The sequence below is a fragment of the Neopsephotus bourkii genome, unplaced genomic scaffold (assembly GCF_033783945.1).
Source record: "Neopsephotus bourkii isolate Nb327-2 ecotype Australia unplaced genomic scaffold, CSIRO-AGI_Nbou_v1 NB_1634, whole genome shotgun sequence".
Lineage (NCBI taxonomy): Eukaryota > Metazoa > Chordata > Aves > Psittaciformes > Psittacidae > Neopsephotus > Neopsephotus bourkii.
Genome location: NW_026902109.1, coordinates 8,110,306 through 8,135,990, shown reverse-complemented (window position 1 = coordinate 8,135,990; position 25,685 = coordinate 8,110,306). Strand labels below are relative to the sequence as shown.

At 37.3% G+C, this 25,685-nt stretch overlaps 1 protein-coding gene across 6 annotated transcripts in view; it reads right to left on the bottom strand.

The window, feature by feature from the left end:
• Window positions 1-13,404: 13,404 nt before the first annotated feature.
• The window catches only part of CCSER2 (coiled-coil serine rich protein 2), a 67,657-nt gene continuing 55,376 nt past the window's right edge, over window positions 13,405-25,685 (bottom strand). For 2 of the 6 annotated variants that reach the window (XM_061374081.1, XM_061374082.1), the window contains exons 10-12: window positions 23,615-23,699; window positions 18,977-19,016; window positions 15,023-15,227 (exon numbers count right to left, since the gene is read on the bottom strand). In XM_061374081.1, coding sequence (XP_061230065.1) covers window positions 15,164-15,227; window positions 18,977-19,016; window positions 23,615-23,699 — 189 coding nt within the window. In that variant the 3' untranslated portion in view covers window positions 15,023-15,163. Of the gene's footprint in view, window positions 15,228-18,976; window positions 19,017-23,614; window positions 23,700-25,685 lie in introns of all 6 variants that reach the window. The other 4 variants (XM_061374083.1, XM_061374084.1, XM_061374078.1 and 1 more) reach the window with 2 other exon arrangements.

Here is a 25,685-nt window from a genome sequence, read left to right as displayed (position 1 = left end):
TGCATCCATACGTTTAGTAACCACAACTTGGCAATAAGCTATCAGACAATAGTGAGGAAATTCACTGTAGCTGAGAAACAAAATGCATTTGTTTTTCTGTGAGGATGTCATTGCAGAAGCAAATAATAGAATGCAAAAACATTAACATGCAAATAACATGAAGTCCACAGAATGCTCACATTATGAAGGAACCATTTCATCTTTTGATTTATGATACCAAACATCAGCTATATTGCACACACCATTACTTGATTACTTGACTGCAGAATTAAATCTACTAAAGCAGGAGTGGCTGATGCTGGGTCACAATTTTGTCTCCAGCTCCATCCCAGGAGATACATCAGCAGAACCTCCAAGTCTGCCACTTTGCCTGACTTTCAGCTTGGCTCAAAAAAAAATGCTGGGACCTGAACAGGAAAAAATAGCATCATTTGACCAGGGCACTCATGTTGGTAATCTGTGTGAGTCCATAAGGTCCTAATTAGGTTGTGGTAAAATAGATACAAGTGTCACTTGACAACACTGCTGTTCAAAGTAAAATGACACTGAACTGGCTTCCTTGGAGCATCTCAAGCACAAGGACAAGAAAATGAAAACAATTTTCTGTTTCAGAACTGAGCAAAATTTCATTCCCATTATTTAGAGAGTGAAAGTAACAGCACTTAAAAGTGCCAAGAAACCTTTTGTACCTTTCAAGCCCCTCGTGAATCACACACACAGTAACACACACTGCTAATCCTTTCCAAGAGTCTGGGTGTCCTAGACTGGTTCAACACCAGGTGCTTCAGCTGCCCTGTGGCACAGCCTAGCTCTTCCCATCCCAGCCATCCTGCAGAAGAAATTCAAGCTCTGTGTGCCCTCAAGCAGCCACCCTACCAACCCACTACCCCAGGCAGCCCAGAATGTAAATTCCCAGCCAGAACACAGCTGGCTCCACACTGAGAAGGCAGCAGTGGGGGTCCATCACCCACCAGCATAATGCCTACTGATTGCAATTCACCTTCCAGAAATCTCCAGAGATGTGGAAATCCACACCAGACCTTGACCGTACTCTTATTCATGGTTCTCTCCTGGTCTGACAAGGCTCAACATGCTCCTAGGGGTCACAGGACTCTCAGGATTGCCTTAGGCAAAACTACAACTTGTGCAAAACTTCAGGCCACAGAAAATGCCATAAAGCATGAAAGTCAGAGAGACCTCTGAGTTGGGGGAGTGAATTTCTTGTGATCCCTGGCACTAGTTATGTTCAGCATCACGGGATTCATCAGATCAGGTGTGACAGGCACTCATTGCAACCAATAGAAAGGCAAAGTACTAGCGTGCATCCAATTTAAACTTAACAACTGCTGCACCGGCAATTAAGAGCATCTGCAGAACATTCATCACCTGTGCAAACAGACAGATTTCCTGACAATAGGAAAGCACTTCAGCTCTTCAGCAGAAAAAAGCCCCCAAAACAATAAAAGAACCCAAGGAGCCCAACAAACCAACCAAACAAAATATATCAGAATTAATGGTCCATCCAGGGAAACTGCCTGCTTAACCAATGGCCATTACCTTCCAAAGAAAGAGAATTAACAAAGAAAACAAAGTCACAGGTCTGCACATGGCTACTAGAAGCTGCACTTACTGCTGCTGGATTCAGGGATGGGTGTTTCCAGTGGAGCTCCCTCGGGGCGTCCTGCCATGGCAGCAGGCTCAGCTGCAGCTGGTCAGAACACACACAAGTGCCAAAGGTGTGATGAGAGATTATCACAGCATGTTTTAAAGGAGCAAATTAAAGGAAGAAAACAAGTGGAATCTTTATGAAAGCTGCAGCTTTAAAGAGACTTATCAATAGCTGACTTAAAATGAATTCAGACAGTGTTTGCTCAGTTTCTCCACAAACCAACTCAAACCCGAGGAGAATTAATTATTCCCATACCCTCACTAGCACAGAGACTGACAATACGGCTTTAGACGCCAAGGAAACATCTCTGAGGAGCAGACTCAGGACTGAAAAGTGATTTCTTTGGTTCTGTTAGTAAAAGGTGAATTCACTGTGTACCTGCACTGTGCTGTTGAAAGGCTTGTGTCCTCTGTAGTTAGGTCATAAAATGATGAACTCGGTAATGCCCATGGGTCACTACTGAAGAGAGGAACAAGTAAGTAGTTACCAATAATCAAGTGCCAAGACCAAATGTAATTTAAGCCTGACAAGAAAAGCAGGTAAAATGTTGTGCAGTTCAAAAGCTGGGCTATATCAATTGTCAGCAGATAGCTTCAGAAAAGAGAGGAAGGGGGATTATTCAGAATGCTTTATGTTACTGGGCTGATACACTTACTTATAATTACAAATAAAAGGAAGCCATATATGTGAACAGCTAGGGGGACTGTGGAGAAATATGGCAGGTGGGAGTTTGTATACATGTATGAAAATATCCTAGGGAAAAAAAAAGAAAGAGGATGAAACTGGTATGGTGACATCTGCAGATTCGCATCACCCCAACTGCTTAACTCCTCCAGCACTCCTCCTCCCTACTTGGACAGGGAAGGTCAGGTCCATAGTGGTACTGTAGATGTCAAAGGAAAAGCAACAACCTTCTGGAAAGGCAGTCAAAATAGTTCTAGGTAGAAATCAATCTTTTCTGCTAGACCCTGCACCAGCATTACTTTGAGTATGATACAGCTGGCAAGACAGAAAATACTAAAATGCATCTTCCACTGCCCCATTTTCTTTTGTGTTAGAAAATACACACACATACATACATACAGCGAGGTTCAAGCCTGGTTAGGTACCTTCTGCATACGCATACTTTCCTTAGAAGTTCAGAAAGAACTGCCTTTGTGAGCTCTGCGCTGCTGTCTGTGATTTATTTTGCAAGGGCAGAAAAGAGAAACAAAGAGAAACGAGAAGGCATGTATATACTGGAACATGATGTGGTTAACAGGTGCCTAAACTAGCACCAGCCTGAGCTGCTGTGCGTTGTTATGTAGATGAGAGAGGCATAGTTATTAATGTAGGTGTTCTGCTTCTGGTCTTGGGGTTGCTGCAGTCTCAGGTAAGCCTGCACTGTATTCTGCTGCATGGCAAGCATGCTCATTGCATGGCCAGTCCTTCCTCCAAGAGATTTTACAAGCTTTCTCATACAGCTTCAGTAATGCAGCTTCCTTCCAGCCTGCAACAGCTACTGACAAGCCTTTTATAGTGGCATAAGTCAGCACTATTTCCTGTTCTTCATGCTTCAGTGGCATGTATCAACCATAGTTAATATTAAAGCATCGGTGGAAAATAGGAGAAAAAGCCATCATTACATTAAAAAAAAAAAGATGACCAAAAAACTCCCTCTGGTGGATTCAGTCTGAAAAAATGAATTGCTCTTGGTAATGGTACAAAGCACTCCTATCCTGAGATCACCACACAGATCTAGCAGTAGAAAGCACGTTTGTTGAGTACCATGTTGTATTTCCACAGACCTTATACCCAAGGTACAAAGACCTGATTGCTTACTGTTAAAATTAGCATAAATTGTCATTTAAGAGGGATTTCTTTGCTATCAGTCAAAATAAGAATACCAGTTTTTCAGAGAAGAGAGGCCAGGAAAAATTACACGAATAAGAACTGAAAAACTTGTATGAGAATGTGGTGACAGGCTAACACGGACTTAATGTACTTGAAGGTTCAAAGGGAAATTTGCAAACAAGTGCATTTTAGGGGTCATTAAGAATCTTTTTCCTTGTGTACTGGAAAGAACTGCTGAAAAAAAAAACGCTGAGCCCAAGGTTTGTAGCCTGAGCTACAAATCAAACAAACAAGCAAGTCACAATGCGAAGCCCCAGGTCTAATGCATCACCAATTCAATTCCCTGAAAAATTGCCTGCTTTTTTTCTATCCTGATTCAGGGAGCTAACATATAATTAATATATTCTTCTAACCTTAATTTGTACTCTACTTGTGGAAACGTTATCTTTAAATTAATATGATCACAACAGGCCTTATGTTTCATAAAAATAAAATCCAAAGAAATAAGTTTGTCCCCAAGTTTGTTCCACATTTAATATTCTTACTGGATTTCAGTGCATTCTCAGTGGTGAGGAAATTAAATCAAGTTCTCAACATATTCATATGTAAAAGCCTCCTCCTCTGCAGAATGGAAGGCTTGCTGCTGCAGGCTGCTCACTGCTATAACCTCTGCAAATCCAAGTGCAAATCCTAACAAAACAACAGACAACCAAGACTTCTGGGAAATAAAATATGGTAGTATAAGCAGGCAACACAAGTGATAACTTCTGCTGCTGAAGGTCTAAGGAGGAAGTATTACCTACCGGATACTAAATTCAAGGAACCTTAGGAGTAATTGCTATTTTTAAAGATGTAACTAAAGTATACTCAAAACATCAGGCTCATTTATAGCTCACTGAAAACTGATGACCCAACAGTGATAATGATTTCTGGTTATTTAACTTGTGCTATATGCAGTAAAGATTATGCTCAGTTAGACAGGAAAGAAAACACACATAGGTTCTCCTCAAGTAATATTCTAAAAGTGACAACCAGCACAGGAATTTGAGCAGGATAGCAAAGACAACACCTCTTCCCAGCAGCAAGGAGTTTCTCTGCGGGGTATGTCTGCACACTAAAAGAGCAGTTAAAGATTTCTACAAGGGCTTGGAGTTGCAAACACATTTGCACGTTTAGTCTTTATCTCCCATATCCCTTGTGGATTTCCAGCCTGAGCAGTCAGTGAGCTGAATGAGAAATACAGCAGGCTGAAACAAAACAGGCCTGTCACAGAGACCAAGAAGGGAAAACAACTAAATTATTCCTGTTCAAGTTCTACAGGTTCTTCAATGGATGTTATCAATGTCTGTTTTACTCTCTGCACCTCCAAACAGATGATAGCACTTTTTCACTCCTGCTCACCGAAAAAAAATAAATCAGTATTGCTTAGTTAAGAGCTGTCCCATCAAAGCAAATAGGGCAGGGTAAGGAGACGAATGATCGGTATGTTAGCCAAAAAGGCATAGCCCCATCTATGCCTAGGAAGATGTTTTGACATACAGAAATTACAGACACAAATTCCATGGTTAGAAACGTGCTGTATTTCGGCTGCCTGCATTGCACTGCCCTCTCCTGTTCACACGAGCGAAAGTCCAGCTTTCTGTCTGTATTAAAATGAGCGGAGGAAGGGCAAGAACCGAAATTTTTGCTATTGAAACAGATGAAAACGTGAGATCTCTTTTATGCCAATCTGAAGAGGGGAAAGGAGTAGACGGAAGTATGTTTCTATGGGATTTATCCCAGGCAAAGCAGTTAATTTTACCTGCTTTTACCTATCTGCTTTTTATGCATTTACAATTCAAATAATAACACTTAATTCTTGTCCTTTTCTGTCAGTAGAGTTATAAGTTCTTTACCAAGTGCTTTACTTTTATTAGACCTTGTTATTTACCCTGCAAACACGGCCTAAAGCATGTTTGGTAAGGCCCGTGCAAGTGGTATTCGGTTTAGAGCAGTGAGCACTATGTAGAAACTGACACTCTTACGTATTTTAACAGCTGGAAAGACCTTCTATAACATTTCTTGCGCCCACTAGTATATTTCTAACTCCCCTCCTCAAATTTCTTTGTTTAGTTTGTACCTATAATAGTCACATTCCAGGATAAGACTCTGGAAAAGATACAAAACACAGGTGTTGCAGTGTTCTGTGTTAGCCGAACTGCATACTGTGGTGTGGAAATAACCCTCATGACCCTATTTCTCTTTTAAAAGAAATGCATTTGTTTGAAATCAGACAATATTGTGTAACAGAATAATAACTGTCAAAGATAATCCTCTGAGAAAATTAACACCCTCAAAGCTGCTCAAAAATGTGTTATTAGGAGCATAAAGGAAATACATATTTAGCATGCATAAATACAAACTATAACTACATAGCATTCTTTCAATATCCCGCATGTCCCAGAAATGCCACACACAGAGCTTTCCACAGCCATTAATATAATGCTCACACACATCACCCTGAGCCAACTCTTTTGAAGTAAGAAATTGAATGCCAGCATAAAATACACAGGAGTATTATTAGCAGAGAGCTTGTGTATCATTAAGCTTCCTGCATGGTGACACCAAATCTGCAACAGCTTATAAGCATATGGTTTGAACATCATAAACTTTTCAGAAACAGAAGTTCAGATCCTGGCAGGATCAACTTAGCTTGACAGCCTTCTGCTGTGTATCTTGCAGCAGTAACTGCTTCACTCATACTGTTTGATACAAGATCTCACACAAACAGCTCTCACCTGTGATTAGGGTTTTCTATGTTGCTATCCTAGTACAAAAAAAAAAAATAACACAGCAACAATCCACTGAAATTACACAGCAGAACTTGAAACGGTTTCTAACCCAAGTCTGAACTCAAGAGTTGCCAGTAGCAGCTTGAAGAACACAGAAATGGGTCACTCAAATCAGTTTGCCAAAGGTGAGTAAAACCCCCCAAACCTACTGCATAAACTCACAACTTTTTGTATGAACATAATGTACACTGCTGAGATCTTTCAGGGAGATGCGGACACAGGTTCACTGTCAGTGTACTGTCTGAAATACATATTGCCGTAAGAACTTTCTTGCAGAGCTTCAGAGTACTGTTATGTTGTGCTGCGTGTAACTCAGAGACACTATTCCCTCTCATTTACACTTTATGAATTCCTGCAAGTAATTGCTGTGGAACCCTAATAAGTTGTAAATGCACTGGATCTGCTATTACTGAAATGGTTCCAATAAGATCCACAAAACTTCTGTTGCAAGTAATTATTTCAAGATTTTCTTTTTATTAAAAACCTGAGCTTTGTATCTAGCTCAGGCCTTTGAAGACTCCTAAGCAGGCAAATGCAGGGAGATTAACGTAATATTCAAGAAAAAGAGGGAGGATTCACTTCCTCAGGGAATTTTATCATGCTGTCAGCATAGTCTTGACTTTGCTGCCACTGATATTATTCTCATTTTATATATGAGGAAATTAAGGCACAGAGGTTAAAGGTACCATGGATGATTACTATGGTTTGTCAAACTGAGTAGCAATTAAAACGGAGCAAGAATTTCAGGAATTGCTGGGCTTTCATATTACTAAACACTGAAATCTATCAGACTAAGTGATCCAAGTCTTTAAAGGCTCATAGGTTCTATATGCATAGACTTGTGCTGTAGCTAAATTAGTGGTATTTACCATCCCCAGACTTACCACTGTCTGTGCAGGAAAGCTGTTCTATACTGATGATCATAAGGAAAACAGGAAAACTTACACAGGCGGATTTCAAGGGTGCCTCTTTTTCTACCTGTAACACCCAAGATAATGATTTATAAGGTCTCCTCAGAATAAAATCTGAACAATTGATTGGAGAGGCATTAAGAGAACCACATTCTATCAAGACTATGAAGCTCCCTTGAAATCTAGATGTTTCTCCCAAATTGCTGCATTTCTAAAGAATTTCCAGAAAAAAAAACCAACCAACCACAAACAGAACAAAAAACCCAAGTAAAGTAACTGTTGAAGTGTCCCATTTCTACAATCGGTTTTAAATGCCTGCCAGTTTGGGCTAGTTCAGAGGCTGGCGTTGTAACAGGCTTTAAAAAGCCAACCTCTGTAATGAAATGCATTCAACAACTGAAGGGATTTTCAGAGGCTGTGTTGGATGGAATCATTTTAAACAGCTTTAAAGTACTTTAATTTCCTTTAAAGTAAAGGTTTTGGTCTGCTTTGGAATAAGCAAATCAAAAATGCTCTTAAAGTGGAGTGTCCAGTCTATTATGTAAGGCAATTACTTCTGCCTTTAGCTTCATACTAAGAACTCCCTGAGTGAGTGAAGACTTTTGAGCAAGCATATAGAACTAGCCCATGTACTAGACTTGAGGACTCTTACTGTCTCTGGTTTCACAGAAAATAACTAGAACTAACAGAAAAAACATGCCTTGTGTTTCACATTGATCAATTAGCACTTAATACTCGATTAACTTATTTTTAGATCTGTGACATTTATATTCCGTGTCCTCTGCTAAAAGACAATCCTTACTTGAAACTAATAAGCTAATTCATTACCTAGGGAAAGCAGCAGCTGCATAAATCTAGTTGATGTTACTTTTGCTTTGATATTAACTACTCTTGTGGTTCAATCATACTTTTAAAAATAAACCATTTCTGTACAAGGAAAGCTGCCAAGGCTGTTAATTCTCAGTTATGAAATAAAGGAAATGTCATAAATTTCTCATCCCCTTTCTCCTCACATGTAATATTTTGTCCAATGACAATGAAGCAGATCTGCTCCAATGTCAGGAGACATCCTTGTTTCCTTTGTGATAGAGCTAATTTTCTTCCTAGTAGCTGATGCAGTGCTGTGTTTTGGCTTCAGTCTGACAGCAGTGTTGATAAAATACGAATGTTTTAGCTGTTGCTAAGTAGCACTTACCCTGATCAAGAAATTTTCAGTCTCTCATGCTCTGTCAGTGAGGAGGGACACAAGAAGCTGTGAGGGAGCTGAGACAGGAGACCTGACATAAACTAGCCAAAGAGATATTCCCATACCACAGCACATCATGGCCAGTATATAAACCGGAGTTGGCCAGGAGCTACCAATTGCTACTTGGGGATAAACTGGGTATCAGTGAGCAGGTGGCAAGGAACTGTATTGTGCATCACTTGTCTGTCTTGGACTTTATTCCTCTCTTTTTTTTTTTTTTTTTGATCTCCTTTTTCCTTATCGTCATTATATTTTACTTTATTTCAATTATTAAACTGTTCTTATGTCAGCCCACGAGTTTTACCTTTTACAAACTCTTCCATCACACAAACCGGCAGGGAACAGAGGCACAGAATGAGCTAGTGGCTGCATGGCATTTAGTTGCCACCCACCTGAGGTTAAAGCATGACAGGAGACCATGCTCTCAGTCCAGTCAGCAGAAGCTTGCTCTTCAGTGCCTCAAGGCATTTGCCTCTGGATGGGAGAGGGCAGGTAAGACAGGGAAACTGAATTACAGCTTTTAGGGATATTATTTACATAGTCATTGAATCAACTGTTTCACACCCAATGATCACACTTAGGTGGATAGGCTTATCCACCACAGTAACAGTCTAGTCCACCAAGTAATAAGGAGCACACTTATCCAGCAGAAACTATGAGACAAGAGGACCTACAACCTATTTGGGTCTCGATTGAAGAAGGTACCTAAAACGTGTTTGGACTTGGCAAACCTATGCAGGAGTTTCCCCCACACCAAAAGGCTGTGGAAGTCTTTAAAGATCATCTTGAAGCTCAAAATAAAGCCTTAGATTAAGGATTAGAAGTGTCTGCAGCATTTTCTAAATGCTCTTAGTTCAAACTACAGGGCTGCCCTTTACCAATCCACAAATTGTGATTGAAATTTCAAACTTGAACTTTCATTTACTGAGAAAAGTTAGATGAAATTAGTGGAGAAGATGTCCTTTTCCCTCAAGAATAATAAACTATTCAAACCATGGTCAAAATACTCACATACGATTAGGAAACTTTTATGAATGTATATGAATGTATGCATACATTGCATTGATTTGGACTCCTGTGGGTAAATAGTTTTTTCAAAGTAATCTCTCATAATAATAATTTTAACTAGTTAATTACATAAGAAAACCCTATGAAATACTCTTCTTAACTCTGCAGTACAGGTGAAATAACATACTTAGAAACTAGCCACATCAGTCTTTTTTCACCTGGAAAAAAATACATTAAAAGGTTCAGCTTGTCATTTTTTTGTTTGTTTGTTTTCCTTTAATAAAAAAGTCCTATTCTAAAAGCCTGTAAGTCTATTGCAGAAAGACAGTTCCATGAGCAAACACAGTAACCATAAGCATAATCTCCCCCTCCCCCAAAATTTCCTGTCTACAGCCCTGTAATTCTCCAGTCAATGACTTAAAAAACACACAAGTGAACAGACAGGAGACACAGATACTTATTAGAATCATGACTTTTATTTTTATTCACTAGAGCAACACTGAGGAAAGAATTTTTACATACAGATTTTCTTAACTTTACAAGCAAATATCCAATATACAGTATTTACTCTGGCCTGGGTTAAAAAATGAAACAAATGAAGCAGATAGTAAGGGTACCTCTTGTTTAAGCTAGTACTGAATTTAAGAGTTCACTGACACTGGAATTATATTGTTTGTATTGTGGTGCTTTTACAGTTAAGTAGGCAGTGAGCAGCTTTACCACAACAGTGACTAAATTTTCTTGATAGAATAGTTGCGAGATGACTATACTGAGACCTACCACCAGGATCATGTATTAAATCAACCCTGCTTAGAAAAAGCACTGTAACAAGGTAAGAAATAGCTATAGAAGCCCAATTCAAGAACAGATTCCATTTGTATGGCAAGAAAATGTCTGTATTAGGAGTATTATGTGCTGTGCAAAACCAGAAGTACTTCCCCCAACATGCAACCTACCCAAGTATGACACTTCAGAATGTGCATATGGATATGACACGCAAAATAAATCACGCACATGGCATTCCGTTTTCTAGCATCATCACAACAAATCAGCATTTAGTCCAAGGATGAAATGAATTTTACTGACCTATGATGCAGTCTAGTTGCTATGCTTAGTCTCACTGCTATGAGATGTAAAGTTGAGGAATCCACTCTTTTTGCAACTATGTAAAAAAAAAAATAATCAGTGCTATATGGTATTTTCAGGGCATTTGTGATTATTTTTATAAGGTCCAGGAGATAATATTGCACTTCTTTCCTCAAATAAAAACATATGCTAGGAACATGATTCTCTAAGGGTTATGCTAGTCCTAGGGAACTTTTGCCATTGGCCTTGATTCGCAGTAGGAAGTGCTAGCTTCAGGGAAGGGGAAGGTAATAACCCAGCTGCATCATCAGCATGAAGATTCTCCGGTAAAATTAAGTCATTGCACAACAAAAAACTCAGTATAGTATATGAATATTTTTAAACATGCTACAGTGCTTATTGATTCTGTGAAAATGTTGTGAAGATACCTTGGAAACAGCAATACTAGACAGCAGGAGGCATCTAGATTATTTTAGGCACAACTCCAAGCAATTAAGCTCATTTAAAGTGCAGTTCTGGTTCACTTTTTTAATGTGTGTTTATTAATTTGTTAAAATGCGTAGTTGCCTCTCTACACACACACACACCGAACAGTAGTTTAATACTTTTGTGAATATTGCACAGAAGACTGAGAAATCCAACAAAAAATGCAATAAACCAGTTTTAGAAACCTAAAAAAAAAAAAAGGTCCTAAGGATATCAAATAATTTACGCATTTAAGATAATCCGCACCAGTACTGATTATGTATCTGCACCTTCCATTAAAGTAGATACATTACCCAAAAATACTTGCTTAATCCCATTTGACAAGCTCTACACAGAGCCCTCTTACCCGTCTCCTCCCAACCCCTGTCCTTACTGAAGTGAAACTTCAAACTTCAATTTTTCTCTCTCAGCTGCCCATCTACTGACAGGCTTTGCTCATACTCTGGACTTACTATACATGCAACAGAGCCTTCCCTGGTAAAGTCTGAAGAGCCAAATACGTAGCTGTCTTTAGAGGGATGCGAACTCAGAAGCTGAATACAAATACAATTCAGGCTAGCATTTGTGTCATCCGTGATCAAATCCTGCTGTCTCCAGCTCAATATCTCACTAATCTGTCAGAACAAAATGGGGAAATGCCATTAAAAAAAAAAAAACTTAACACAGAAAAAATACACCCCAAAAAGCCAAAAACCAAACAAACAAACCACCAACAGAATAAATATATTTTTGTTTTTCTGGAAAAAAATAATAATTACAAACTATCTTTTTTATGAAAACACTGATCATCTCTTTGCTTCGTTCCTTAATTTTCAGTAAAGGTGCAGACAGATATCTACACTTTTAAATGTAAACATAAAAATTTAACATCATTAATTCAGGCTGCTGATACTTCTAGAACAAGAAGCAAAAGAATTCATGGTGAAACATCTGTCAATAGCATTAAGTGAAAATAACCTTTTTACCAAAAATCATACAAAACTAAAAATAAAATCAGCTTCTCTTCAAGGAAAGTAAATGTAAAAAAATCCCACCTTCCATAGAAATATGGACCAGAAAACAAACCAGGAGTCTGATCATTCCCTCAAGCAGTTTTAAACTTGCAAGAAACGCAGTTAGCTGCCAAGACCAGCTAAAAGTCCATTTTATTTTCTCATTGAAAGTAAATACTTACAGCAAAAGCCATCTAATTCAATGCTTTTCAGGGAAGGATTTTTTTTTTCCTGGAGAATAATTGTTACAGCAAGCTTGAATTGTAGTTAATTTGACCCTGTATCAACTGTAACGTTACCCTGGTTACTTCTTGCTTGCATTGTCTTTGCCCCAGTTAGCAGAAAGTCCTGAAGGTCTCTTATTTCAGATTGATATAATGTTTTGAAATAGACCTTCCTCCATACCTGTTTTTACCCCCAAGCTTTTAATTTTTCCATTTAGTTGTTAGATAAAACAATTTACAGTGTGACCAATCAAAAAACTTTCTTGGGTATTAATTACGTACCAAGAAATTCTGGTGAGAATTACATTTTTTTCCTTCCCCCCCCCCCCCAACTAAGGTGTCCATCAGGATACCCCTAATTAAAGGGCTTATATTACAGAAGTTGATAATTGAATTTATTTATGGAGTGGCTATACCTAGTCAATTTAATTCTTTCAAAGAAAATACTGCTATCTCTCAACATCACATAGCCAAAGCCTAGAAAAAATACGTTTCTTTTACTGACATGATATGCTGTCCAAGAACCAGTTTTGAGCTAAGTTATTGCAAGAGCCTACTACCACTGATTTTAAAACCAATTCAAGAACAGGAAAAAAAAAAAAAAGTGGGGGAAGGGACAATCCAAACAAACAAAAAAAAACCCCAACCAAACCAATTAGCAATATTCCAGAGGAAAGAAGCCAGAATTGCAGATGGGACATAACAATAAGTGTCTGGAAAGCTTCACTGGATATGCACATATTTAACTCACAGCACAAATGTCATGGTCCCACCGTTGCACCACAATGGGCATGTATTTTCAGATCACTTTCAGAAATTATATTTCTCCTAGAGAACAGGTTGGTGTGGGGTTTTTTTTGTTGTTGTGGTTTGTTTTTTATTTTTCCTTTATTTCCCCCAAAAGCTCCTTCCCAGTTATCATACATTTCTTCAGAAATTACAAAAAAAAAAACAACAACTCAAACAACCAAAAAAAAAAAAAAAAACCCAAAACAAACAAACAAAAAAAACAACCCAAAATACACATCTCTGACAAACTCTTAAGAGTACCAGCTCTGGACTAGAACATAATAGGATTGCTCAAAGCAAACAAGTGGGGTTTATATTTTTATAAATAGTTGCTTTTCCATACAAGTTTTATTCTGTAAAATAGTTTCAAATTCTTACACATATGGCAAAGTTTGTGCAAAATTCAAGTCAGGTACTTCAGAGTCTTTCAATGCTAAACAAAAAACAATAAATACAAGTAGTACAATTAAAGTTAAAAAACATTAATTAAAATGTATGTTGTGCAACCTTGACACAGGTGTTATGGACCGCTCATTCCCAGAGGCTCCCTACTTATCAATTTGTAAGAGCATATTTTGGAAGGTTTTGCACAAGTATCCTTAGCACTGCGTTTCAAAAATCTACCCAGTAATGTGTCTATTCAACAGACTAAAAACATACCACAGTATTTTAATAAATGATGATGTTTAAGAGAGAAGATTCACTTCACCCTGTGAAATCTGCTTATTGTCTGTGAACAGTGAAAACAGGATAAATAAAGAACAGAGCAACTTCAGATTACAGCAAAACAAAACACAACCCACCCAACCCATCAGATTAAATAACATTAAATATGTCAGTCTTAAGATAAATACAAGGATTTTTGCATAGGCCTCTGCAATACAGAGTCAGAATTATGGCCAGTAAAACATCTGCTAGCAAGTCTGATTTTCCACTGCTCTAACCTAGTGAGTACTCAGAACCAAGAAGTTAAAACAAACAGTAATTTCATTGTCTCATAACTCAAATAAACAGAGGTAAGAAATTATTTCTGCCATCCTGAAATACACAGTGCAGCATTCTGGTATTCATGGCCACCACAGACTTCGGTATTTGCTTCATTCCTCAGAACACTGTGAAATAACAATCTTTAATACAGATCTGCAATACAGAGAAGCTGCACAGGTCATAACGTGAGCTTCTGAACATATCAGGATGAGTAAGCAAACATTAAAGATGCTACTTTTAATATTCACTCAGGATTTGCAGGCTGTAGATAAAACAGCCTCAAAGGCAGTCATAACATAGTAGTTTAATATATGGCATCATTCAATGAGATGTAGGTATGTTCTCAGTGTGTCTTTGGTTTAGGGAGGCGGGAATGCCGATTAGAGGACAAACTATCCCCAGAATGCAAACTGGTATTCTGTGTTTGAATGTTTTCCTTTCTCTGTACTGGTGGCTTTGGGATGTTAGTCTTCAAACAGGTGTTCTGAGGCTCTGTGGATACTGGTGTGGATTTCTGACTGCTCACTTGCTTACTTTTGACAAAGGACGTAGTTGGTGGGCGAAGTTTAGACACTTTCTGACTCTGTTTACCCTTTAGGTTATCCTGACCAGATGTTGGCTGTAGCTGAGCTGAACTACATAATGGTAGAAGCTCATGTTCCTTGGAAGCAGCGGAATGGTTTGCAGATCGTGCGAGAACAGCCATTGTAGGAGGCACTAAAGCTTTTGGGGGCTTTGTGATTCTTGAAGTCTTTGGCTGAAAAGCCTGGTTTGTGAATGAGGGTTGACCTTTCAGAGCTAATTCAGTCTGTACCTCTTTAGCATCAGCTTGCGTGGAGGTCTGAAAACAGGAATGAGACAGTAATGTACTTGCTTTATTACTAGTCACCTCTCCAAGGTCTTCAGTGTTTTTGTTCTTCAAATTTTCCAAATATGATGCATTCTCATCTTTCATGCTTAACTGTATGCTCACTAAAGAGTTTACATTATTGAGGCTATTTGTGAGAGAGACATCTGCAGCATTTTGATTCTGATGATTACTATTTTCATGCAGACCATCTTTAGGATATTCACTGTGGGCCTCGATATGTGGCATTTTTATTAGTTTTCCCTGGGCGAGGTCTGTGGAACTGGAAAGGCTGCTGGAAGGCTGTAGTACTTGAGGCTGTTAAAGAGAAAATAATACAAAAATATATTAGGCCAAGAAAACATCATATAATATTTTGACTCCAACGTGCGCTGACTGGATGCTTGATAAAGGCTGTATATCTGATTTATTAAAATCAAAACTTTGACTTTGGCAAAATGTGATGGTTCATGGGATGTGTACAAATGTGACTTGTAACTTCAGTGGAATAAATTATAGCAGCACTGAAATACACAACAAAATGAAGACAAAAAAAGAAACTGGTTAGCTTTAAAAAAGAAACATGTAAAAGGCATGGTTGATGATTTCACCTAAATCTGCAAGACAGCTTAAGAATGGCACACAAGTACTGATCAATTCTGACTCAATTGCTTAATAAGCAAATGCAATGGCTATTACACTGTATCCATCTTGTATTTTCTCTTCACTGCTTACCCAAGTTACTATCCGAAACCTTTTATCAGTGTTCTGTGCTGTACGAGCAAGAAAGAAGTTTAATGGACCACATGAATTTATAGTTCATCTTCCTTGTGTTACTGAAGGCAGAAAAATTGATACAGTTACGATGTAATTAGGCTACTGATTAGACTTAGGCAAGTGCATTATTTTGAATGGATTTCAAATAGGCTGATAAAGAAACCACCTTCAGCAAAGCAGTAAAACAGAGCACATGTGAAGCTAGAGATCATACACTACTGCACTGACAGCCAAGGGATAAAGATAACTTAATGAAGACTTTACATTTTATGTGAAGATAAAATCTAATCAGACATGTATCAGACAAGAGAACTGCCAGTACCTCTTATGGATCATTTCTGTTTTCTCTTTACTCTTCCCTGTAAAAAGACTGTACATATTAATATGTATGCTAGCTTTATAAACACAGAGCTCCAACTTGTATACAGGTCTTGGAGGAAACAAAAAAAAACCTGATTCATGGCAAAACCCCAAACCTATTAAAACTCAAACCATAGTTTTAACAAGTTTCAAGTTTGGATGAATTTCTCATTTTCTTTATAAAGGAGGGAAAGCAAATTACTACAAGCCAGTTTTATCCCTAAATTACTTGAATTCTTACCAGCTGATTTACTGGATGTACATGGGCTTGTATCTGTTTACTAGTGAAATGTAGTCAATTAAAAAAAAAAAAAAAAATCTATGTTTCTCTTTAAGAGATTTGACCAAAAATGACATTTCAGCCACTCTTTTGAATTATTCACAACTTCTAAATGAGAAAGCCAATCCTTTGGCTGGTCTTTTTAGCTCTTAGGATCAGCAGGAAGAATGTAATGATAGCTATACATGCCAGAGTCCTGTTACATTTCTAGCACAATAGCACGTCTGGGGATTCTTTAAACTTTTCATCTTTTCCTTGGCAGGATTACTTCTGAAAAGTGAATCCTCAAAATTCTTCATCAAGAAAAAAATTTAATGGTAATGAAAGAAATACCAACATTTTCCAAGCTATTTTTGATTAGTGGCTTTCCCCTTAGAATATACCAGTCCTACCTCTTAGCACAGTTACCACCTAAGCTGGACCACTAACATCAATCAGCAAGTGCTGATGTTAGACAGGTTAAGTGCAAGAGCAGTCAGAATATGACTGTTCTGGAAACAGGGAGGAGAAGAAAAATAAAATAAACCCCTCAAAATTGGTGTCAAATGAGTATCAGAACACCATTCCTTATGTGACCAAAATTAGCTTAACTTTGTGATTTCCTTACACCACCTGGACAAGCTTAACTGAGCAATCCTAGGTGAAGATATTGCTGAACATAATTAATAATTCAATATACATATATTTAGAGTTACAGCTTAAAATACCCCTAAATTCTCCTGATATTTTTGTCATTTTTCAGTATTTATGTAGGGGTTACAGAAGTCCTGATCCTTCCAGCTTAGGAGATAAAAGAGAGAGGTTAGCAAAATGATTTATTTGAGACCTCACCTTCAAAACCAAAATTGTTAAAAATGAATGCAGAAACCAAAGCAACATATGCCTGATTCCCACAAAAATACTCAAGAAAAATTTTCTAATCAAACTTGAAGTTTAAAATTAGTACATTTATAGCAAACAGTATTGTATCAAATTCTAATATGTAAAAATAATTATCAGAAAACTCTCCCTCTCACCTATAAAAGGTTTCTAAATGCTAGTCTTCAAACAATGCAGATAATTATCTGAGCATTACAAATCCTAACCTTATATCAAATAATCCTAGTTAAGCTAATCAGTAAAATGAAAAATTTCTAAGGTACAGCAGATACTAGATTTGTACGGAAAACTGAGTTAAATACAAAACCAACTGAAATACAGCAAAGCAGTAAGTTTTTGATAATGTTATTTTGAGTTCTTCTGAACAGGTAACAGTTCAGCTTTTCAATGTGCACAACCTTTCATTTTTACATATAAAAATAGCCAAATACATATTTTCCTTGTTATTCTTCATAGCCTAGAAGGGTCTAAGCAGCTTAATATCCAGGAATTTAGCAATTCAAAGGTAGGGAACAGCTACCTGCTCAGAATTATGAGGACACTAATGCCCTGGTATCATTTTTACTAAGTTGTTTTACATAGTGTATTGTTTTCTAATTTTGTATTTCTGTTTAGTCAAAGTCTGTCCAGTTACCACAACTGCAGATTTTAATCTCTTCAAACTGTTACACGTGTTAACATTCAAGATGACACTGAAAGCTGAACACCACCACATCCTAAATACACAAGCAAAAGTTCGCAAGGTATCCAATACGAAAACTGTAGTATCTTCACCCACAGCTTATGTTTGCCTTATATACACTTTTTTCATGGACTAGTACTTGGTGAATTCCATTTCAAGAAGGAAGAAGGATTGAAAGATGAAGCATTCCACCTTCTAGGCACAGTCTTTTATTTCATGGAAGTCTCAAAGTTTATAATTTGAATGTCTCTGAGTGTGCTTTTGATAATATTTCAGGGTGGGACAGACCATGACTCCTTGTAGATTGCCATGCTAACCAGACTTCTATTTTTGTCCCATAAAGAAAATATTCAGGTGGACAAACACCTGCATTTCTTTGGGATGCTCTTAAAATGTAAAGTTGGACTGTCAAATGTTTCAGGCATAACATAAGTGAAGAAAAGTAGTTCTTCCACAATTGAAAGTACATTAGACAAAACACTTTGTGTGCGTGCTTCTTTTTTGCATAACAAAGCAACAGACATTTCTGTGCTGGTAAGAGGGCCAAACACTTGGATGTACTGATACACCAGTCAAAATTACTAAATTATAGTCCCTACCACATTTACTTCAGAGAAATAAAGTAAATCTCAAACTGAACTGGCTGTCACATCATCCAGATAAAAATAACAACATATCCACCAAGAGGATTGCCATTATCACACAGTTATTGAACCACTGAGACTGTGTTAGCTTTGTCTTGGGAAACAGAGACAAGTATGATATATTGAAAGAAGTTAAATCAATGTGGTCGTGACAGGGATATTTACTGCAGTATCACTACTTTAAGATTCTCTTCCATTTTGCTTTGGTTATTCTGTATGTCTAACATGAATTCCCAGCTTGATTCCCTATATAATACCTCTCTAGAATAAAATAAAGATATTTTTTTTCCTGCAGTATTATGAGGAAAGAGGGAAGTGAAGCAATGAGAAATCTAGAACCGCATGCACATCTCCAATAGACATGCATCATGCATAGGGCAAAATAAAACAACCCAATGAAAATGCGTGAGGAGGAGATGAGAAGAAATTTGAAGTTGTACTGTACCACGCTTTATCACAGAAGTAATGGACTAACTTCTCAACTCCTTGCCAATAGCATAATGGGAAAGCAGAGACAAGAAAAAAACAAGGACAATGATGTCAGAGGACCAAGACAAAACAAATGAGCAGTTGCCATGACAGAACTTTTCACCATTTAAATTGCAATTACCATATTCCCCATTGGTTTTTAATCCACGTTCCAGAAACAAAGGTAGCAATAGTGTTTAAATAATGAAGTACAGACTATATTTATAGCAAGACCTGCACGGAAGAAGCTTTGCTCTTACAACTTCAAGTCTTTTAAGACAGTTTATCTCTTATAAGTTTTAAATACTGTTTAGATCTGTAACTAAAATTCATGTGTATAACTGTATACATCAAAAATATTTGCATTCACACACAAACATGTTAGATATCTAAAATTAACAATGTCATAAGATACACTGCATGACAGATTCTAACCATGCGGCCCATACTGTTCAGTAGCCCATCTTCCTAACAACTCACAGCCCTTGAACAGACTCCAAAATAATATGGTTTCCTTTTGGAAGGGAGATATAGGGGATGAGGTAAAAGGAAGGGACGCAAACCCTACTACATAGGTTTTTCCTTTTCTGATCAGTTCTGAAACCCCCTATCTCACTGCACTGGCACAGGATAGGCTGTTACTTCACAGGCCTCCATTTGAAGACACACCCTTGCTAAATGGGAGAAAGAAAGGACAAATGGGAAAGCTCTTATTTTCTACCTCTGACAAACACCATGATTTCCCACCTTAAATCTGTAGTATTTGCCAACACCTTAATTTTGGATCATTTTTTTCCTCCCTTTTAGCTAGTTATATTATACCAACGGTTAACATTGTAAAATAGGATTCCACAGTATAGACTGTAACTTCAAGGGGTGATACAATACAACCCTATTTTTTTATTTTAAAGCACTATTCACCACAGGATGAGGGTACTAAAAAAAAATGGTAATATGGGATGGCATTATTTTTTTCCTGCATAATCTGTATAGAAATCTTAAAGAAAAATACTGTCTTTCTCAAGGAAAAATTACTGAAAGAAATACATAACTTCAAGGCAGGCATTTCATCCATAGATAGATACAGGAGCAAAACCCCAACAAATATGACCAACATGTAAAAGTTTTGTTTGCAAATATAGATTTAGTTAGGTATAAAAGACATTTCTCTTTCAGTCCAATCTGCAACTACCCAACATGGGAGAAGGGAGCTTTTCTTAAAAGAAATTTCTTCATATAGCTGAACACTGATTTCTCAGAGCAAAAATAATTACATATAAGGGACAGTAATTCCAGGACATTTTAAACAATTTGTCACTCTTTTAACCCAAGTCATAGAACTTCCAAGATAATATTCTGAAACTACTTTGGTTCTCATAACACAAGCACTTTGTACAGCTTGCGTGGAACCTGAATTAGTTAAATGTTTGGAAACATTTCACAATGCTAAGCAAGGTACCTTAAAAAAACCAACCAATCAAACAAAACAAAACAAAACAAAACAAAAAGCAACCATGAGAAAGCAAAGCCTGGACCTGACTTACAGTCAATGTGCATGCAAGCAGCTTTCTTGCTGGCTATGTGTCATCTGACAGAATTGCTTACATACAAAAAGACAAAATATTTATTCATGAAGTGCACAGTAAGCACAGATGTAAACAACTGCAGTGCTTGAGTAACAAAAGAGTTTTCATCAGTGTCTCTGTGTGGAGAAGCACCTGGGGCTAGGGGCCTAACAATATGTATTCTAAATGCTGTGTTTCTAGAGCTGCTCTATTAAAGCTCCAAAATACAAATGCAAGCTTTAAACTGTATTAAAGAAAATTTGCTAGATCATCAAATTGTATCCTATAACCAAGAGAAAAAATAAAGGAAGTTGAATTCAAGACACTTATGGGAATTACAGGAATAAAAACCACACACAATTTTGTTGATAAAATGACAGAAGCAAGGTACTATTATGAAAGTATTTATGAAATAAAAAATGCAGAATTGTTTCCAAGGCTGTTGAAACAACATGAAGTCAATAAAGTGGAAATACTAAAAAATAATTCTTATTAAAAGTGCAAAATATACATACAGTTCTGAAGTGTGTTAACAAAGCACAGTGATAAATTCATAGGGTAACTTAAACAGTAGGTATGCTAACACTGTAGCTGGTGCTAATAGAAAAGAATTGTAAGCATATGATAGTACTGTAGCATGACATAGCAGGGATATATTAACTGGTCTGTTCAGCAGTAATTAATTAATATTTAGCTGTTTATATATGGCAGTATGAACAGTTTACAGATTTATACCCTCGAAATCTACAGTGTTTGTAAGTGATCTATGTATCCATCAGCTTTCAACAACACAGGGAAGAAACCTGCAGTACTCACAAGAGCAGCTGGTATCTTAGGTTCAAGATCCAGAAGGTTAAAAAAACAAAAACAAAACCAAACAAACAAACAAAAAAAAAAACCCAAAAAACCAAACCAACCCCCAAACCCTTGAATTTCAAGACCTCCAGACAGAAAACACAGTCAAACAAAAGCTGAGACTACTTCATGTTCCCATCACCTTTGTTATACTACTGCAAAGGAATACTAACACTGACTTTAAGGCTGTTTTCCTATGCTCAGTGGCAATACTCATCTCAGTTCTTGTCTTAAAACCCCACATCTGGCATTCCATACAGCTCAAAAACCAGCAGACCTAAAACTACTTAACCAAGGGAAGAGGTAATGTGAAAGAAGGATGCTAGTGATAATTCCAGTAATATTCTACTTTATGGGACTCTTCACACAGCAATAAATCATTGATTTTGCAAGAGTGTCAGTAAAATGTCCAAGAAACCTCCTAATTTATATTTTATTTTCTGTATCTTTTGATCAAACCTAACACTTAAAGAAAAAGGCTAGGAATACTCAGATATAGGAGATACTTATTACACTAAGCAATAGGCTAACTAGTCTAGGTTAATTAGTCAAGGGCTAGTTTTCGTTTACTTCATTTCCTTTACTAGTAATTACTCACATGTAATGTGTAAGATGTATACTAAAAAATCCAACCTCCTTTAGTAATGGAAGTTGACCACAGAACCCTTGAAAAAGAAGCTGCTTCCAACATTGGAGGAGTGACTGGTGGGGGCTCAAAGAATTGCTAAGAAATTAGGGAAGTGTTCTTCTTCAGTACAGCAGTTGATGTGAATTATGTGACTGACACCCAGGGGTACGCATCTAGCAGCTGTGACACCATCCTCCCATTCTGACTCTTGGATCAATAAGTCCCAAACCCATGACATCCATATGCTCCTCAGGTCTAAAACTGGTCTTTTAAAACTCACTTTCTGCTGACAGGACAGCAAAACAGCCAGGCTGCACTACTGCTGGCCTCTACCCAGAAGCAGAAGACAAGATGATCTTACAGGTTCTATGTTCATTAACACACAGCACACAGATTCCCACATTGAACATTACAGGAAACGAAGCACATCCCTCCATTGCATAGAGAAAAGCCTATGAGACAGGCTGTGCATTCCTGATGAGTTGTTTAAATGAACATTGTCACAGAAATATCAAGAGAGTATTTGAAACAATATACAAAATACAAGGTGGGGTTGTTTTGGGTGGTTTTTTTTTTCCTTGTAATTGAAGTGAATTAGGATCATAGCTACTTGAAATATATATAAGCTTGGTATTCCAAGGTGCAGCTTACTCTTCAGATCTCCAATGAGACTGGAAATCTTACTTTGTTTCCATAATTTTACCTTTTCCTTTATTTCTTGTCCAAATACACTCTTGGTCATTGCTAGGCAGCCAAACAAACTGTAATTCTCAAATTACAGTACATTATAAAAATATAACTTTAGCTTTACAAACTAGTTATATTTCTTCAAACAATTATTTATAATGCAATACCAAAGCACAAAGTCAGACTTACCATTTCTCTATGTCTATGTAAGCATACAATTTTTAAATCAGCAATTGTCTTTTGTTTTGCAGATCCAAGCCAAGAGAACAAATGCATTTTGTATCAGCCCACAATGTAGCTAGCACATAAGGAATGTTAATAAATCATGCAAGTTTTGCAACAGCCACTTCAATGTATTAGAAGCCTTTTTACAACAAATACCGGGCAGGAGGGGAAATTAGTTTTAGAGAAGCCGTTCTGAAAAGTTAAGGAAACTTCTCATGAGAGGCGATGAAAACACTTTCTCACAAATATTTTTATGTATGTTCATGACATTTATGTAAATATTTCCACATGTGCACATGTGCAGACTTATGAGCAAACAGAACACATACACAAACAGGATAGCATAATACAGCCACTGAAAATAAAGGGAAAATGCAGCAAGCAAGACTATGGTAAGACAAGACTGGAAACAAGGGCCTATTCGGGTTTGCCTGAAGAACTGCTGACGTAAGTCAGCATTTAATAACTGTTATAAAGACATAAGTTGTAGATGTTTATACACTGGTTGAAGGAAGCATTTTGGTTAGCCACAGACTATTGTGTACGCCTGTAAATCTGCCTGAGAAAGGAGGATACTACAAGATGAACAGTGCGTGCAAAGGGGAAGCTTCTACTGGAACACGGTGAGGGAGATGAGTGAGAGGTACAGACTCACTCTGTCTGCGGTGCGGTGGAACAGTCCGAGGGATGCCCTGGAATGAGCCCTGCCAGGGAGAGAAGGAGGGAGCAGAATACCCACCCTGTGCAGAAAGAGAGAGGGGGAGAAGTATAATAAAAAAAGAGAACAGGATAAAACAAAACACCAAAAAGCCACACCATTCTTTTTCTTTTTCCTTTTCCCTCAGAAAGGTATCATTGTATTTCCCAGTTGCTCTACTTCATTAATACAAATGCTACACACTACTGAAGATCAGAAGCTCAAACAAACAAACAAAAAAAAAAGCAGCTTTATGATGTCCTAAACTAGTCAGAAATCTTACAGAATACCTCCATCTTTGTTCAACAGATATGCACCCATTTCTATTAAAGATGTTTTCAAGGGAAAAGTATAGGAGCTGAGCTTTTCATTTTAAAAACACATGCTAAAAATTTTATTTTTACAGATTTCAAAATGCCTCACCAAGTACTAAGTTGCTTAATACTAATATACTGGAAAACCACACAGCTTCTAATGCACAGAAGTATTTTCTAGCAAGTCCTCCTGCTTTAGAGTCCACTCATATTTTGTTAGTATTATTGAATGTGAAAGAGGAGGGTGACATAAAAATGTATAACTGCTTTCCTTGCATTTTGGTCTTTAAAAGAAACCTATCCAAGCTGCAACTGTTTTCTTAAATCACATCCTTGATTTTCTATTTAAGCAAGACAGGTTTAAGTCTTTATAACCCTTTCACTGTTTAGCAGCTGAAAACTTCTGCTTTTATGAACATTGGTGCTAACATTTACAACTGCCATTGCCTCCTAGCTATCAGTAACAAGCAGGTATCAGCACCAACCAGTTATAGCTACACTTTCAGACAGCAGGCATAAGATATGTGAAGGAACACCTGTATCAAAGACAACAGAAACAAAGTTTGCCCCTCCTCTCCAGTTTCTCTACTGGCATATCTGCTGCAGATCATACTGCCAGAGCTGGACAAACAATAAGAAAGTATTTTATTTCCACACCTCTTTTAAAGGAATGTTAAGCACCATATTATTTCCACTAAGAGATACTGTGCATTTATTTATCCTAGGAGAATTTTAAACACTGATGTTCCAGTTATCCTAATCTAGTTAGTTTTTATCCACCACTACTCCAAGTGCCAGCACTACTAAAATGTAACTTAAAATAACACATGCATTTAAGCAAGTCTTGGAATTTGCTAGGCAGCGTTTTTTTAAGCTAGAACAGGAAGTTAAAAAGAATAACAAATCTGACAAGGCTTCTTTATTCTTCTCCATAAGCAGACATAAAACAATCGCTGGAGTAAAATCCTAAATGAATCCAATTATATCTAGACGGATATTGATTACCTAACATGTTCTTACAGCCCTCCATCAGTAGCCATTAACACCAACACAATTTTTAGACTGCTGCATGAAAGAACAGCAGTACTAGCTTCAGTCAAGCTATATGACAAAATGATATAATATGTTCCATCAGCTAAGTAGGTGTTAAATACAGCAATATCCCTCTGAACAAGATTAATCAATCAATGATTGATGAGACTTTAACAAAAGCTTCATATTTTCAGTGCTGTACAAACAAACACTGCATTTTTCAGGCCTGCTCACATTCCCTCCTAAATTATGTCAGGAACAACAAATTATTTCCATTCTCTAAACATAACTGAATCTTCAGAGAGTAAAAAGCACATTATCATCACAGGTCTCATCTTGTAGAGACTTGAGTTGGCAATGAGCTCTTTACAGAGTTCTTTGAAAACTTTAATGCATTAAGGAAAGAGGGGAAAATTTTACATCCTCTCCCTTCCTCTTCTCTAAAAGAGAGATTAAGACAAGTACAAACCAGCTGCGCTACATAGCAGATATGATACTATTGTAAAAGCACAGAAATATTTAGATGTCTTGATATATTCCAGTAATTTTTAAGCAACCATACTGGCACTTCAAAGCCCCACACTAAGTACAATCTTCTCAATAGTTCTTTTCTTCATGATATTTAATCATTACCCTGACTAGAGAATTAAATGAAGAAAGTGCAAGTAGCCTCCTTTAGTGTT